This window comes from Neoarius graeffei, chromosome 9 (assembly GCF_027579695.1).
Source record: "Neoarius graeffei isolate fNeoGra1 chromosome 9, fNeoGra1.pri, whole genome shotgun sequence".
Lineage (NCBI taxonomy): Eukaryota > Metazoa > Chordata > Actinopteri > Siluriformes > Ariidae > Neoarius > Neoarius graeffei.
The window spans coordinates 23,984,431-24,002,417 of NC_083577.1; the positions used below are offsets into that span (position 1 = coordinate 23,984,431).

A 17,987-nucleotide genomic window follows, 5' to 3' on the forward strand; every position below is an offset into this window, starting at 1 on the left:
CCCAGTGACCTCAAAGACTACAGGCCTGTGGCATTGACGTCACACATCATGAAGACCCTAGAGAGACTCATCTTGGAGCAGATCCAGCCTATGGTCCAACCACTTCTTGACCCCCTTCAGTTGGCCTACCAGCCCCGTCTTGGAGTAGAGGATGCAATCATCTACCTGCTCAACAAAGTCTATGGCCACCTGGACAAGCTAGCCAGCACTGTGAGGATAATGTTTTTTGATTTCTCCAGTGCTTTTGACACCATCCGGCCGGCTCTGTTGGGTGAGAAGTTGACAGCGATGCAGGTGGATGCCCCACTGGTGTCCTGGATTGTGGATTATTTGACTGGCAGACCACAGTATGTGCGCTTGCATTGCTGTGTCTCAGACAGAGTGATCAACAACACCGGGGCTCCACAAGGGACTGTACTTTCTTCTTTCCTTTTCACTCTCTACACCACTGATTTCAACTACTGCACGGAGACCTGCCACCTCCAGCAATTTTCTGATGACTCTGCAGTGGTTGGATGTATTACTGGTGATGATGAGAGTGAGTACAGGATGGTGGTGGACAACTTTGTCATGTGGAGCAAGAAGAACCACCTACAGCTCAACGTGACGAAGACGAAAGAACTGGTGGTTGATCTGAAGAGAATCAGGGCTCCGGTGAACCCTGTTAACATCCAAGGGGTCAGTGTGGACATGGTGGAGGAATATAAGTACCTGGGGGTGTACTTGGATAATAAACTAGACTGGTCCAAAAACATGGACACGGCATACAAAAAGGGCCAGAGCCATCTCTATTTTCTGATATGGCTGAGGTCATTCAACATCTGCCGAACAATGCTATGGATGTTCTATGATTCTGTGGTGGCCAGTGCCATCCTGTACGCTGTCGTCTGCTGGGGCAGTGGCTTGAGGGTGAAGGACACTTACAGACTCAATAAGATCATCAGGAAGGCCGGCCATGTTGTAGGCGAGGAACTGGAGACTCTGACAATGGTGTTGGAGGACACTGTCCAAAATAAAGACAATCTTAGACTGTCCTTCCCACCCTCTACATGAGGAACTGATCAGCCACAGGAGCATGTTCAGTAAACGGCTGATTCTTCCACGCTGCACAACTGAGGCTACATCCACACGACAACGGCAACGAGATTTTTTTTTTTAAATATCGCGTCCACATGGGCAACGGATCAGTAAAATTTCAGGTACATATGGCAGCGCAACGCTTGCTGAAAATGATGCAATACACATGCCACACCTCTACGTGTGCTGTAAGACGGTCCCATCGGAGACACCAGAACAATAGAAGAAGTAGACGCATGCACATAAACCCCTTCTTCTGTAGCATCAGCCACATAAAGTTTTGATTATTAATCAGTAGCGTAAAATGAAAGACGCGGAAAGAGGAATGAATGGGGATAGATGGAAGCCGGTACGCCAACATTCTGATATCCTCCAGAATTCTTTAATGGTCCGGAATAAATTGAATGCTACACGTTGATGGATTACTTTGTTCTTCTATGCCCTTTTTGAGGAATGTATTGTCGGACTTAAACCAACATCTGAAGAGGTGAGATCGCTCCTTTTTTTTTCCTATTTTTGCTGGCGGGATTGTTTTTGGAAAACACACAGGCGGTGCGCGGTTTGGTACTGCTTCCGCAGTGTTTGGACTAAAGACTCTGCCCTAAGGGCTATTCTCTCTCTCTCTCTCTCTCTCTCTCTCTCTCTCTCTCTCTCTTTGCACCATTACACAATAAATATTCACAGTGAAAATATTTTGTAAGCGCGTTTCATGAACCAAGTTATAGGATTTGTTGACAACTCGCATCGAGTTCATTACACTTCTACCCGGCGTGACAGTCATGTGGTTGTGACGTCATCGTAAACAAATCCATTCTACTCATCCAGATGACTTCGCAACGGCGCCGTTGCCAGATTTTTTCACTCTGAAACCCGTTCTCAAAAGATTTCGTTTTGGGGCACCCAAAACGCCGGTGCCGTGGGGACGCCAGGCCGAAACGATAAACAATTTTATCAGATTTACCTGAATCCATTGCCGTGTGGACAGGGCCTGAGAGACACAGGAAATCATTCCTACCTGTTGCAGTCAAGCTGTACAATGCCACTGTATAACTGTTTTACACTGTCTTACCATGTATATGGTAAGTTATTCTTAACTCAGGTGCAATATATGTATATAGGAATCATTGTATATAGAATCACTTCATTTTGCTTTTACTTGAAGTTATTGAACTTCCCATCTCATCTCATTATCTCTAGCCGCTTTATCCTTCTACAGGGTCGCAGGCAAGCTGGAGCCTATCCCAGCTGACTATGGGCGAAAGGCGGGGTACACCCTGGACAAGTCGCCAGGTCATCACAGGGCTGACACATAGACACAAACAACCATTCACACTCACACCTACGGTCAATTTAGAGTCACCAGTTAACCTAACTTGCATGTCTTTGGACTGTGGGGGAAACCGGAGCACCCGGAGGAAACCCACGCGGACACGGGGAGAACATGCAAACTCCAAACAGAAAGGCCCTCGCCGGCCACGGGGCTCGAACCCGGACCTTCTTGCTGTGAGGCGACAGCACTAACCACTACACCACCGTGCCGCCCGTTATTGAACTTATTTAAATTTATTTTATTTTAATTCTTTTTTCAGACAATTTAATCTTCTATTTTAGACATGTTTACTTTTCTGATTCAGGAGCTTTGTAGCAAATTTGAATTTCCTTCTGGGGATTAATAAAGTAATTCTGATTCTGTAAACATTCAGATTATTATTATTATTATTATTATTATTCAGGAACTACAGTGAAAATAATAATAATAATAATAATAAAGATATGGAGTTATAAGAGTAGAAATTTACATTTGGGCCAGATAAAGGGCTAAAAAGATTAATCTCTTGGCATTTAGGTGAAATGAAAGTAAAATAAGTGAAATATTTCCCCAACTGTTCAACATTAATATATAGGCAGTAGTCAGGCGATGTGCAGTCAGAATCATCTGTGCATAGCCAGCAAGGGCATCACTGATGACATTTTAACAGTCCGTCATTGATGTGTCTAGGGCAGGGCTTTTCAAAGTGTGGGGCGCGCCTCCCCTAGGGGGCGCCAGAGTTCTTGGGGGGGGGCGCAACGTGAGGAAAAATAAACCAGAATAAGTTACTATTGCGGACATTTAGTGAACTTCAGCTAGCCTTTGCCAGAGACAAACTGGATTGATTTTTAGTACCTAAAGCTACAGTGAGTGAGGAGACAGAGTCTGGGCCAAGCAAAAAAAGAAGGAAGTATGACCACGATTATTTAAAGTTTGGATTTTCATGGACTGGATCTGAAGATGCTCCACTGCCACAGTGTGTTGTCTGCCAAGAGGTGCTAGCTAACAATGCTATGAGATGTTTAAAATGTGTAAAACAAGATTTTTTTTTTTAAAAAGCACAGATGTTTAAAATGTGTAAAAAAGAGGTTTTTAAAAAAGCTCATATGTTTTAAATGTGTAAAAAAGATGTTTTCAAAAAGAACAGATGTTTAAAATGTGTAAAAGAAAAAAATAAAAATGTGTACAACAACCATTTTTTAAAATACAAATGGAACATTAAGTATAGACCCTTTTCACGTGATGTCACGACAAACGCGGCTGCCATTTTGGACATGTACTACCAGTAGTTTACCACAGCCAGCATTGAGGAACGGCAGCAAAGAAAGTTTTTACTTTCAGCAAGACTTCCATCATGCCACTATATTGTTGTGCACCTGGATGTAGTAACCATCAACAAACAAGGCAAGGTTTATCATTTTATCGGATCCCGACAGAGAAGATGGATAACGGCCATTAACAGGAAAGATTGGCAGCCCTCGGCATACCAACGCTTGTGTAGTGACCACTTTGTTGGAGGCAAGACGAATAAAATTAGCCAGAAAAGGCATTACATTGCTGTTAACATTCTGTGGCCGCGAGTGTGTAACCAAATAGGTTAAAATAACCCATTGTAATCTCTTTGTTCTTCTGTAGTAGCTATTGTTGACTAGCTAATGTCAACAACATAGTAGCTAGTATGTTACTGTAGCAATGTTTACGTTCAGTCATTTGGATGACTGTTAAAACCTTTCAGTCTCAAGTTTTTCCTTTACTGTATTTACTAGTTTACTGTAATTATGATCCGGCAGCTATTTACACCGGATCCAGTGTAAATAGCTGCCGGAGCCAACGTCCGAGGTTCCGGCGCGCGCTCCGGAACCTCGGACGTTGGCTCCGGCAGCTATTTACACTGGATCCGGTGTAAATAGCTGCCGGATCATAATTACAGTAAACTAGTAAATACAGTAAAGGAAAAACTTGAGACTGAAAGGTTTTAACAGTCATCCAAATGACTGAACGTAAACATTGCTACAGTAACATACTAGCTACTATGTTGTTGACATTAGCTAGTGCTAACAACTAGCTGCTAGTACACTGCTACAACACAGACACCGACCCTAATAATACAGTTCTTGGTCATTGCCTGGTAACAGCAAATTTATAACGGGCCATGTCTCAACAGACTAAGAAGTTATTTCAATGACATTTAATAACATTTTGTTTATCCTGAGGACTGAAAGTAAATGAAAATGTGAACAAACCTTAGCTGTAATAAGATGGCGACCACCGGCTCCAGGGACGACCCACTGATGTAGGCATGTTACCCAGCCTGACACAAAATATTTGTAGGCATCCAAACTCTTATACGCTTTCAGATCGATACCCGTGTATGGCGATGGGTTTTTAACGACATAGGTATACAGATCATGTGGGCTGAAGTCAGGTAAAGGCGAGGGCTTCGTGTACTTCCGTACGTCAGTGAACAATCCTGGTGGAAGCAGGTAAACGTCGTTCTCTAAGACTGCTAACCTCAATTTTTGCAAATACCTCTCCCTCTGCTCGCCCTGTAAATGCCCTACGTCGCTGGATAGTGAAGGTGTTTTCTGCATCTCGCTCCTTTTTCCTTTATGTTTTTTGTTTGTCGCCTTCCTCGCATTCAAACCGATTCGACCCGAAGTCCACTACATGTCCAAAATGGCGGTCGCGTTTATGAAGGTCACGTGACAAAGGGTCTATAGCAACAACAAAAATTGTAAGGGGGGGGTGCTGTTGTTTATTTGCTCTCTGAGGGGGGCTGACTCTCCCACACTTTGAAAACCCCTGGTCTAGGGCATTTAAACTTGATCAATGGACAATTTAGTGTAGCCAGTTAGCCTAACTACATGTCTTTGGATTGTGGGGGAAACCGGAGCACCCGGAGGAAACCCATGCAGACACTGGGAGAACATGCAAACTCCACACAGGAAGACCCCTCATTGGCTATAAGGTTCGAACCCAGAACCTTCTTGCTGTGCGGCAACAGTGCGAATCACTGCATCAGCGTGCCACCCTGCAATCAGAATAACCAGGGCATAAACAGAGACATATACCATAGAACCAGAACAGGCATCCATCCATCCATTATCTGTAGTCGCTTAACCTGTTCTACAGGGTCACAGGCAAGCTGGAGCCTATCCCAGCTCACTATGGGCGAGAGGCGGGGTACACCCTGGACAAGTCACCAGGTCATCGCAGGGCCGACACAGAGACAAACAACCATTCACACTCACACCCTTAGTAGGCAGTTGTGGGTTCTGGGAGTCATATTCTGTGGCCATGTTTGTAGGCTGCTGTGGGTTCTGGGAGTCATGTTCTGCAGCCATGTTTTTAGGCTGCTGTGGGTTCTGGGAGTCGTGTTCAGCGGCCATGTTTTTAGGCCACTCTGTGTGAAGCAACACTGATTTTGTTACAGTCCGGTCTAGTCCATCCATGCCTTAAATTGTGGGACTCCCATGCCGGCTCCAGGCCGGATCCAGGACAGGAATTCAGTCCTGCCTTGCTGAAGGCCATTTCCTGAAGCGGCACTCCCACACCTGCTACCACTCCTCTCCCATCAGCCAGGGCTTTTTAAGAACTGTTTGGAGCTACTCCATTTGCCAGACTGTCTCTTGTAGACTTTCCTCACCTTGCTACAGCTCATTGGTATTGTGTCTTCTTGATTCCCCCACCTGAATTTCTCCTTGTTTTTTGTCAAGTTTTTCTGTCCAGTTTTTTGTCCCTGTTTTTGCCTGCCTGTTCTTTTGAGTTGTGTCTTTTGCTACCTCTGCCTGGATTTCCCTTGTCCCTGTGTTCATCAGTTTTTGTGAAGATTTTTCTGTCCTGTTTTTTTGTCCCTGATTGTGTCTACCTGCTCCTCTGTGTTTTTGACCTCCTGGCCTGTTTTCGACTACCGATTTTTGCCTGAGCCCTACTGTACCGTTACCTTTCTGCCATCTACTTCATTAAAGAAGTTTTCTCTTTTCACTATCTGTTTTCTGAGTCTGCTTTTGGGTCCTCACTTCACCTCAGCTCGCCACCCCTGACAACACAGTCTGGCCAACATGGACCCAGCAGATTTCACCCAGCTAAGAGCAGCGGTGCAGAAACAGGGAGCTCTCCTTGGGACCCACCAACAGGACATCCAACAGGTGAATCAAAACCTTGTCGCCATCTTTGACACTCTCAATCTTCTTACCACTCAGCTACAACAGCTTCAAGTAACGCCTGCTCCTACACAACCCCCTCCACCTACTGCTCCTCCAGGTCCTGCTCCAGCCCTCTTCAAAGAGCCGAGACTTCCCGCCCCACAGCCATACAACGGAGAACCAGGTACCTGCAGATCATTTTTATCTCAATGCTCGCTAACCCTTGAGCTTCAACCACTGGCCTTCCCTACAGAGTGTTCCCAAGTGGCCTACACCACCACTCTCCTCACTGGCAAAGCTAGGGAGTGGGGAACAGCTATGTAGGACACCAATGCACCATGCTGCACCAGCTTCAAGGATTTCACAGAGGAGATGAGGCGAACCTTTGATTGCTCTCTGTCTAGCAGAGAGGCAGCAAGAGAAATCATGGGGCTGCAGCAGGGTCCCTGGTCCGCTTTTGACTATGCAATTGAGTTTCGCACTTTGGCGGCATCTTGTGGCTGGGATGAGAGTGCCTTGTTTGACGCATTTTTGAACGGGCTGTCAGACTCCATCAAGGATGAGCTGATCTCACGAGAACTGCCACCTGATCTCGCCAGTCTCATGGACCTCGCCAGTCATATTGACTCCCGGATCAGACAGTGGGTGAAAGAGAGAACTCGGACTAGTCTTGCTCCCCTTCAGCCTCCCATTCCTTCCGCTGAGCCAATGCAGGTAGACCGAGTCTGCATCTCACCTGAGGAACAACAGTGCCGTCGGGATATGAGGGCATGTTTTTATTGTGGACAGCTGGGGCATTTCTGCCAATCTTGCCCTTTAAAAGGAAGAGCCCACCAGTTAGTTTAGGGGCCCTGGTGGGCAATGTCCAGAATCAGCCCCCTACCGATCGACCGCTACTCCCAGTGGTCATTATCCATGGCAATCAGCCCCACGACCTCCAGGCACTCAATGATTAAGGGGCTGACAGAAACCTGATCTGCTCGACCACCGCCAAGCATCTGGGGATTCCACTGGCTCTGAACCCATCCCTCACTGTCCTGACCCTTAACAGTACTGGTCTGACCACCATCACCCATAGAACAGCCCCGGTAACCTTAATAATTTCTGGCAACCACTCTGAATCCATCCAGTTTTTTGTCATGAGTAATCCCCATGTGCCCATAGTTCTTGGTCTGCCCTGGCTAACTCTACATAACCCCCACATCAACTGGACTAACAACACCATTTTAGGATGGAGTCAATTCTGTTATCGTCATGCCTGAGATCTGCCCTCCCTCATGCCGAGCTGCTCCAGCCTACCATTGGCAAATATCCTGACCTCTCTAACATGCCTCCCAAGGATAATGACTTGAAACCTGTGTTCAGCAAGTCTCAAGCTGTTTCCCTTTCTCCCCATAGGCCCTATGACTGTGGAATTGATCTTCTCCCTGGGACTGCACCACCTAGGCGGTGACTTTTACTCTCTCTCCTTCTGAAAGGCAAGCCATCACAGAGTCCTTAGCAGCTGGAATTATTCATCCCTCCTCTTCTCCTGCAGGGACAGGATTCTTTTTTGTGGAGAAGGACAAATCCTTGTGCCCTTGCATTGATTACTGTGGGCTAAATGACATCACCATCAAGAACCGTTACCCCCTACCTCTCATGTCTATGGTGTTTGAGTTACTCCAAGGAGCCTAGATTTTCACCAAGCTAGACCTGCATAATGCTTACCATCTCATGAGGATCAGGGAAGGGGACGAATGGAAGATGGCGTTTAACACCCCCACAGACCACTATGAATATCTCGTGGTTCCATTCAGCCTGACTAACACTCCCATGGTTTTCCAGGCCCTTGTTAATGATGTCCTCAGGGACTACCTTAACATTTTTGGTTTTTTTTATCTGGATGATATATTGATTTTTTTTCCCTGCTCCCTTGATGAACACCGCATCCACGTCAGGCAGGTCCTTCAATGACTCCTGGAAAATAAATTCTTTGTTGAGGCCGAGAAATGTGAGTTCCATAGAAGTTCTGTCTCCTTTCTGGGTTTCATTATCTCCCCCGCACAGATTCAGATAGACCCCCTGAAACTCAAGGCAGTTGCTGACTGGCCCACCCATCCTCTTGACGAGAACTCCAGCGGTTTCTTGGGTTTGTGAATTTCTACAGGCGATTCATCAGGAACTTTTAGTATGGTGGCTGGGCCCCTCACAGCTCTAACTTCCACCAAGGTCCCTTTCAGCTGGGAGGAAGGGGCCGAGAAGGCATTCTCCGAGCTCAAACGAAGGTTCACGTCAGCACCTATACTCACCATTCCAGATCCGTTCCGGCAGTTTGTGGTTGAGGTCGATGCTTCAGAGTCAGGGGTGGGGGCCATATTGTCCCAAAGATCGGCTAGTGACAACAAGCTTCATCCTTGCTCCTTCTCTCGTCGGCTTTCCCCCTCTGAGAGAAACTATGACGTTGGCAATTGGGAACTGTTGGCCGTTAAACTGGCCTTGGAAGAATGGAGATATTGGTTGGAGGAGTGAGACCTTCCCTTCATCATATGGACAGATCACAAGAACCTCGAATACCTCAGGACTGCCAAGCACCTCAATTCTTGTCAGGCCCGATGGTCTCTCTTCTTTTCTCGCTTCAAGTTCACACTTTCCTTCCGCCCAGGCTCTAAGAATGGTAAGGCCGATGCCTTGTCCAGAATGTTTTCTCCCCTCCAGGAGGAATCAACCTCCCCGAGACCATCCTTCTTCCATGGTGCCTGGTGGGGACTGCTTTGTTAGAGGTGGAAACCCTGGTCCAGAAAGCCCATCAGCAGGACCCAGGGCCCAGTAATGCACCTCCTAACCATCTTTTTGTTCCTGTTTCTGTGCAGACACAGGTGTTGCAGTGGGGTCATGGCTCCAGAATGGCGTACCACCCAGGAGCAGCCTGGACTCTGGCACTCATCCAACAACCTTTTTGGTGGCCATCCATCAAGGAGGATGTCCAGAGGTTTGTGGCAGCTTGCAACATCTGTGCCAGGAACAAGACTGGCAACAGACCCCCTGCCAGCCTGCTGAGACCCCTTCATGTTCCCCGCTGGCCCTGGTCACACATAGCCCTGGATTTCATCACAGGACTCCCCAATTCAGGTGGCAATACTTGTATCCTCACTGTTGTCGACCATTTTTCTAAAGCTGTTCATTTTATCCCTCTGTCCAAGCTTCCCACCGCCAAGGAGACTGCTGAATTGCTGATACTCCATGTTTTCCATCTACACGGACTCCCCTCAGACATTGTATCAGACCGTGGACCTGAGTTCTTTGCCCAATTCTGGAAGGCTTTCTGTAAACTCATTGGTGCTTCTCACAGTCTGTCTTCAGGTTTTCACCCTCAGACCAATGGACAGACGGAACGGGCCAACCAGGAGCTGGAAGTGGCTCTCAGGTGCATGGTGTCCAAGGATGCTGCCTCCTGGAGCAAGACTCTTCCTTGGATAGAGCATACTCACAACTCCTTACCCACCTCTGCTACAGGTCTTTCCCCCTTCCAGTGCTATCTGGGTTACCAGCCACCACTCTTCCCCGTCCAAGAAGAAGTCGCCATGCCCTCTGCCCAGATGTTTGTGCACTGCTGCAGGAGAATGTGGGCATTGACCAGGAAAAAGCTCCTATATTCTGTCAAGATGTTTAAAGAGCAAGCCGACAAACATCGCTCGGCAGCTCCCATCTATTGGGTGGGGCAGCAGGTAATGCTCTCCACTCGCCACTTGCCCCTCAAGACGGTCTCCTGCAAATTGGCTCCCAGGTTCATAGGACCTTTCCCCGTCTCCAAGGTAATTAATCCCTGCTCTGTAAGACTGTCTCTGCCCGAAACCATGCGCCGTATTCACCCAAATTTCCATGTCTCCCAAGTCAAACCCCTTGTTTCCAGTTCCCTGTCCCCACCCTCCAGACCCCCTCCTCCACCCAGGTTCATAGATGGTGGTGGGGTCTTCACTTTCGGGAGGTTGCTGAAGGTACGACGCTGAGGCAGAGGACTCCAGTATCTGGTTGATTGGGAGGGGTATGGTCCTGAGGAGAGGAGCTGGGTTCCTGTCAGGTTCATTATGGATCCCACCCTTACCATGGACTTCCACCAACAACACCCTGAGGCACTTTCTAAGGCACCTGGAGGTGCCCGTTGGGGGGGGGGGGGGGGGTACTGTCACAGTCTGGTCCAGCCCATCCATGCCTTAGATTGTGGGACTTCCATGCCGTCTCCAGACCGGATCCAGGACAGGAATTCAGTCCTGCCTTGCTGAAGGCCATTTCCTGAAGTGGCACTCCCACACCTGCTACCACTCCTCTCCCATCAGCCAGGGCTTTTTAAGAACTGTTTGGAGCTACTCTATTTGCCAGACTGTCTCTTGTAGACTTTCCTCGCCTCGCTACAGCTCATTGATATTGTATCTTCTTGATTCCCCCTGCCTGAATTTCTCCTTGTTTTTTTGTCAAGTTTTTCTGTCCAGTTTTTTGTCCCTGTTTTTGCCTGCCTGTTCTTTTGAATTGTCTTTTGTTACCTCTGCCTGGATTTCCCTTGTCCCTGTGTTCATCAGTTTTTGTGAAGATTTTTCTGTCCTGTTTTTTGTCCCTGATCGTGTCTACCTGCTCCTCTGTGTTTTTGACCTCCTGGCCTGTTTTTGACTCCTGATTTTTGCCTGAGCCCTACTGTACCGTTGCCTTTCTGCCATCTGAGTCTGCTCTTGGGTCCTCACTTCACCTCAGCTTGCCACTCCTGACAGATTCTTGTGTTGATGTGACATATATTCATTGTTTTTAGTCTGCATCAGTGTCTATCAACAAGAGGAGTAAATCATTGTATTGTCCTTCCATGACAGGATATTTATAGACTCAGTATAGCATCTTTAGAGAAGTCTTCAGAGCTCCAATACTGTCTGTGAGACAGCTATGTGTTTCAGTTTTATGTAAACAGGAGAGCACTGTTCAGGTGATTTACAAAATCATTTTGCTGCTCCTCTGTGTGTTATTAAGGATTTTTCACCCATATTACTGTGTCAGAGAAAAGTGTGCGACCATGCGTGTTTTCTGTTTTATTCCTTTAGTGTTTGTACTTGTGGTTAGTTTAGTTTAGTTTAGTTACACACTGAGCTTTAGTGCTCATTAGACGCCAGTCTCCAGTTCAGTGCTTAATTAAAGCAAAGGAACCCTGAGAGAGCACCAGTTCTAGTAACACACACTAATTATTACTTAGCTAAAAAAGGACCAACAAATTATAGCGGAGCTCCCTGTGTGCGGAGCAAAGCTGCATACTTAAGAGAATATGGTAAAGCATCGACCTGAATTTTGCTGGCTTTTGCGACCACAGGAAACTCGATTGTAAGTGCAAGACAAAGTATCTCATAAACACTTGACCACTGGACAATGAAATATGTATCTTTATTTACATAAGATAGATGGGCTTTTATCCAGCACTTATTTTAATTTACTTTTTTTTTTAATAACATGGGATTATTTACTAACACATTTTACACTTATCGGGAGCTCCACTTTTAGGCAGTGCCTTTATATATATATATATATATATATATATATATATATATATATATATATATATATATATAATTAAAGAATAACATCATGGAACTCCATCTCTCTCTCACACACACACAAACATACACAGAGCCAAGACCATCAAGAACACAGTGTCAGTCAACATGGAGCTGACGGCTGAGGAGTGGAAGAAGAAGTATGAGAAAGAGAAGGAGAAGAATAGAGGGCTGAAGATCATTATCCAGCGCCTGGAGAATGAGCTGAAGCGCTGGAGGAGAGGTAGAGTGAAAGAAGGAAAAGTATTTCCTTTTTTTGACATGCTGTCATATGAATTTCTAATATAGAGTAATACACTAATATTGGAAATCTTAGACTTGCACTATGATCATTTCTTAAAATATATGGTGTGATGAAAAATGTTGCTTTGGTTTTGACAGTGTATCATGTACACTACAAGGCCAGAAGTATGTGGACACCTGACCATCATGCTCATATCTGTTCCTCCCCCCAACTGTTGCCACAAAGTTGGAATCACACAATTGTATTGAATGTCTGTCTTTGTACACTGTAGCTTTACAATTTCCCTTCACTGGAACTAAGAGGCCCAAACCTGTTCCAGCATGACAATGCCTCTGTGCACAAAGCAAGCACCATGGTTTCAGAAGGTTGGAGTGGAAGAACTTGAGTGTCCTGCACAGATCCCTAACCTCAACCCCACTGAACACCTTTGGGATGAATTTGAAAGCCGGCAGCACACCAAGTCATCTCACTTGACATCAGTACCTGATCTCACTAATGCTCTTGGAGCTGAATGAATACAAATCCCCATAGCCACACTCCCAAAATGTCATAGAAAGCCTTCCTAGAAAAGATATAACAGCAAACAGGGATGAAATCTGGAATAGTATGTTCAACAAGAACATCTGAGTGTCCACAAACTTGTGTACCTTTCAGCCAACCACATTAACCAGAATCACTGACTATAATAATAAAACTATAACTACAAGCATTTAGTGTAATTTCTTGTTAATATATTTCTATTACATGGAAATATATTTGGCCTTCATGTCAGAGAATTTTAATGTAAAGCTTGGATGTCTTGACAAGGGAAAGCAGATTATTAAAGGTAACATTTTCCAGCTAAACAGTTTGAGTTCAAATCCCTGTAGTGTTTTGACTTTGAGTAAAGACTTTAACCCTCACCTCCTCATCTGTATTATAGGATAGTATATACATAGAGTAAAAAAAAGGATTTAAAAAAAAAACATCTGCCACCAAAACCAATCTCATAATGATGACAAATCTAATGAATATGCATGGCCAAAAAAAGTTGCCATTTGGATTTAAAATAAGCAAATACTTAAGAGTCTTTGATTAGATAGTTACTGCAGTGATTAATGTTTCAGCTGGCAACAATTATTTTAACCTTAACTGATGCAGTGAGTAGCTTCTCATTTCTTAAACAAACATGCCAGAAGACATATCCCATAGTCATGGAAAAGATGTTACTGTATTTCAGAAGAGTCAAACGATTGGCCTGGATCAGGCAAAGAAAACAACTAAGAAGATTGTTGAAATAACTGGAATTGGGTTAATAACTGTCCAATGCATTATTAAAACCTGGAAGGATAGTGGTGAACCGTTAACTTCATGGAAAAAAATGTGGTCGGAAAAAAATATTGACTGACTGTGATCAGAGATAATTGAAATGCTTGGTGAAGTCAAATCATAAAAAATTGGAAAGTAGAACTCACAACTATGTTTAATAGTGAAATTAAGAGCATTTCCTCACTCATAGTGTGATGAGAACTCACAGGATTGGGACTAAACAGCTGTGTGGCCATAATAAAACTACTTGTTAGTGAAACTAATCAGGAGAAAAGGCTTCAATTTGCGAGGGAGCATAAAGACTGGACTCTGAAGTGGAAATGAAAAATGTCATGTGGTCGGAGAAGTCCAAATTGACCCTATTCCTGAGTGATGGGTGTGTCATGGTAAGAAAGGAAGCACATGAAGCAATACATCCATCATGCATACTGGCCACTCTACAAGCCTCTGGAGGCAGTGTTATGATCTGGGGTTGCTCAGTTGGTCAGGTCGAGGCTCAGCAACATTATGGGGCATGAAATGAAGTCAGCTGATGACCTGATGATCAGGTTATCAGATCAGTGTTTTTTTTTTCTTTTCTGATGGCACGTGCATAAAATTAGGGCTCAGATTATGAAAGAGTGGTTCAGGGAGCATGAGGAACCATTTTCACACATGAATTAACCACCACAGAGTCCCGACCCTAACCCCATTACGAATCTTTGGGATGCTGGAGAAGACTTGACAGAGTGGCTCAACTCTCCCATCATCAAGACAATATCTCAGTGAAAAATTAATGTGACACTGGATGGAAATAAATGTTGTGATGATGTATAGGGATGTTGAAACAACGCCACAGTGAATGTGCATCTTCATCAAAGCAAAAGGCGGTCCAATGAAATATTAGTGTGTGCAACTTTTTTATACCCAGGCTGGGTATATTTTATAAATCGATTAGGTTATAATATAACATAATGAAGACTTTCCAACAGATAATTTCTAGAAAGACCCTTTTTCTGATGTTATATAACTTTTCCAGATTTCTGTGTCCTTTGCTTGAATCTGAAGTAATTGGTCTACTTTCCTCCTTCTCTATGTACTGTACATAACCGAGCAAATGTCATTATTTCAGAGACGTTGTACTTTTACCCAGATCATTAATCCTACAGACAGCCATGATTGTTAGATTCATGAAATGGTCCATGTTTGAATATGATTAAAGATGATGTGATATTTTTGCCCCCTAATCTTTTTAGACCCAAATTCAGATCCATTAATACTGAAATGCATAAGATGTTTCTCCTTCTTTTATTGTTTTTTTTCTGAGACAGCTAAAATGACTTTGAGAACATAAAGCGCTGATCTAGTGAGGCTAAAGAGCATGAATGGGAAATGTGGGGATTAATGTTTATATTATGTATACTATAGCCATGAAAATAGCCACAAGCAGGATCAAGTCTGGAGAAAATAATCAATGACAGAAACAATATTGCATAATACTTGAAGCACAGGGTATATTCCAAATGCTTATTCGATGAGGTTTATACTAATGGTTTTGAATTTAGTAGTGCATGCTGTGGTTGAGGGCGGGACTCAGAGGTAGAGATGATGAAGCCTGGAAGACGACATGCATTTAGTTGATTGTATAAAGAAGAGGAGAACAAATGGAGAGACAGAGGGAAAAGACAAATAAGCAAAATCAGAGCATCTGTTCAGCAAAGTCCAACCAGGCAGCTCTTAAGGCTTCGTCGACTCTCCATCTGGCCCATTTTTTTCCCCTTCTCCTCCCTCTTTCTCTAAATCACACACATTGTTTTTGGGTGTTAGTCTAATCTGCAAGCACAGACCTCATCTCCTGTTGATATATATATAAAATGTGATTCCCTTTTCCATTATGAAAAGTAAGCTTTATTATTGAAATCAGTCTGACAGAGTTCCTTATTCCATCTCTGTAAGAAAACAAGTCTCATATTACAGATGCTCTTTAACTGGTTCTGAAAGCTTTTCAAGGCAGGCAGATCTGCTGTGTTTTAACCAAGCTGTGGAAATAAACACTGCCTCATAAATCTTGGTTCAACTCTTTCCTATATCTGTCTTGGATTTTTCGTCACTGGCCATTGTGAGCAGGAAGTATTTAGATGATTTATTGGCTTCCTCTGTGTCAGTGATCTTTAGTTTCAGATACGTCTATGGCTTTTCTTCTAAGTGTAAATGTAACACTGAGAGATTTGAAGAAATTACAGATAGCTGGTTTCAAATTATTTTCAGCTAACATGGATTAAAGTCTAAAGAGGAGGGGAAAAAAAATCAAAACGGAAGGGTGCCAAAACTTTTGCATATAGTTGAATTTGTCAAACATATTGGCCAGTGTTTACAATAATAAACTCAAACACTTTATTTCAGGTGAAGCGGTTCCAGTCGAAGAGCAGCAGAAAAGTAAGGAAATGAAAAACGCAGAAGCCACACCTACAATTGACAGTCTAGCTCCGCCTCCCCAACCTCTTTGTGACACGGAGAAAACCCAGTACGAAGAGCTGATCAATGATCTCTACCAGCAGCTTGATGACAAGGTACATCCCACTAAAGATAACAGTATAAACATACGGATGTGGTTTCATTATACAAGACAATTTTTAACAAGAATTTTCTTTCCCGTTTCATAAAAATGAAAAAGTAGATTGATTGAAATGAGCTATAGAGATCTTGCAGTCACATGACCGGAAAGTACACAACCGCCATCTTGTCGGTCAAAAACACCGCTGAATACTGCTGCACTCGTGTACAGAATGGATCAATTTCAACCGACGGACTACACGGCTCATTTTTCTAATGAACAGATAACTAGATATATGTCTAAAATAAACGATCTACAGATTTGTGACCCTTATGGCTTACCGGACGGAGTTTTCACGACCGGATTTTGAACTGCCAGCGGAATACCCGGATGTGTATAATTACCTCATTAACTTTCCCTCGCTGTTCAGTGGTGAAGCACTGCGTGCTTATAAATCTCTGGACAGTTTTCTTTACAGAAATTCAGGATTTGTCAGCGACTCAGATGTGGCATCTTGTAAACAAGAATCCTCATTGGATGGGTAAGTCACTTAAGTATTGAGTATAGCACTGACCAGCCGATTATAGAATAGAATAAGGTAATTCCAGCTGTAATTCCAAATTGTCCATGTTGTTTACATGGATCTGGCGTTGGAGAGGTAGAGGCTTGGCAGTGGAGGTTTGAGTGGCTGTTTTCTGAGCTTAGTCAACAGGCCGGCTCTGCAGCCTCGCTTTTGCTTCCGCTCCCGGCGCCGCCTCCTTCGCTTTGCTTCCGATAACAATCCATGGAGACCCTGCTGGTCTCGCTATCTCGTCCGGAATGTTGTGCATGCGATGGAAATCGCTACAAACCGTCATTTTCTGCTGGAAACCAATGTCCAGTAAGTCCATACGGTTGTAGTGGATATTGAAGTCCGGTACAGACGAACACAGCAAATTCCTCAGTGTTGAATTAACACTTTCAGAGTTAATCTGGGTCCAACTGGACCTATATAAACACAGTAGGGTGTTAAATCAACACTCTGGGTGTTAATTCAACACTGGGGATTTTGCTGTGAACAACACGCAAAAATACACACAAAAAACATAAAAAACGTGCACAGGTAGGGAGAGCTTGTAGCCGCAGCCGTTGTAGTAGAATTGTATATAGTAGGGTTTTCCAGAAGAAAAGGTAGAAGTAAAAGCAGAAGTAGAACCAGAAGTAGAAGGCGGAATATGGCGTTTGACTGACAAGATGGCGTCTGTCACAATCTGGATCGGCTGTGACGTCACATGCAAGTGCTCCATAGATGTAGTATGTAGTGTAGCTCAGATGTAGTCTTATGTAGAAAAGTATAGAAAGTATTCAATAATGGTCTCATTCATGTCTTTTGAAAAAAAAAAAATATATATATATATATATATATATATATATATATATATATATATATAATGTATGTATGTATATATACAGTGGCGTGCCCAGACATTTTGGGGGGTAAGTGCTCTGGGGGGAAAAAAGGGCACTTTTTTGTGCATGTGGAACACCTTATTATAAAAATCTGAGATTTAACCCTCCTCTTGTGTTCATAATCATATCAGAGTTTTGGGTATTTTTCTGTAGTTCCATCTTTAAAAAGTCTGATAAAGTCTGATCTTCCCGTCACTGACTTGAGTCTCAAGACTGTGTTTATTCACAGATTTCCATGAGATCATCTTAAAATTTGTAACGAAATATACACACTCAATGGGCTCAACGGAGCTCTCCTTTATTTGCATAACGGCGTGCATACTAGCATAACGTGATATTCTTAATCATGTTATAA

At 44.0% G+C, this 17,987-nt stretch overlaps 1 protein-coding gene across 1 annotated transcript in view; it reads left to right on the forward strand.

Moving 5' to 3' along the window:
• Positions 1-17,987, forward strand: part of kif5c (kinesin family member 5C) — a 152,566-nt gene that overhangs the window by 59,244 nt on the left and 75,335 nt on the right. Inside the window, 2 exon segments of the mRNA XM_060930522.1 lie at positions 12,173-12,321; positions 16,033-16,199. Of these exon segments, the coding sequence (XP_060786505.1) occupies positions 12,173-12,321; positions 16,033-16,199 (316 nt within the window).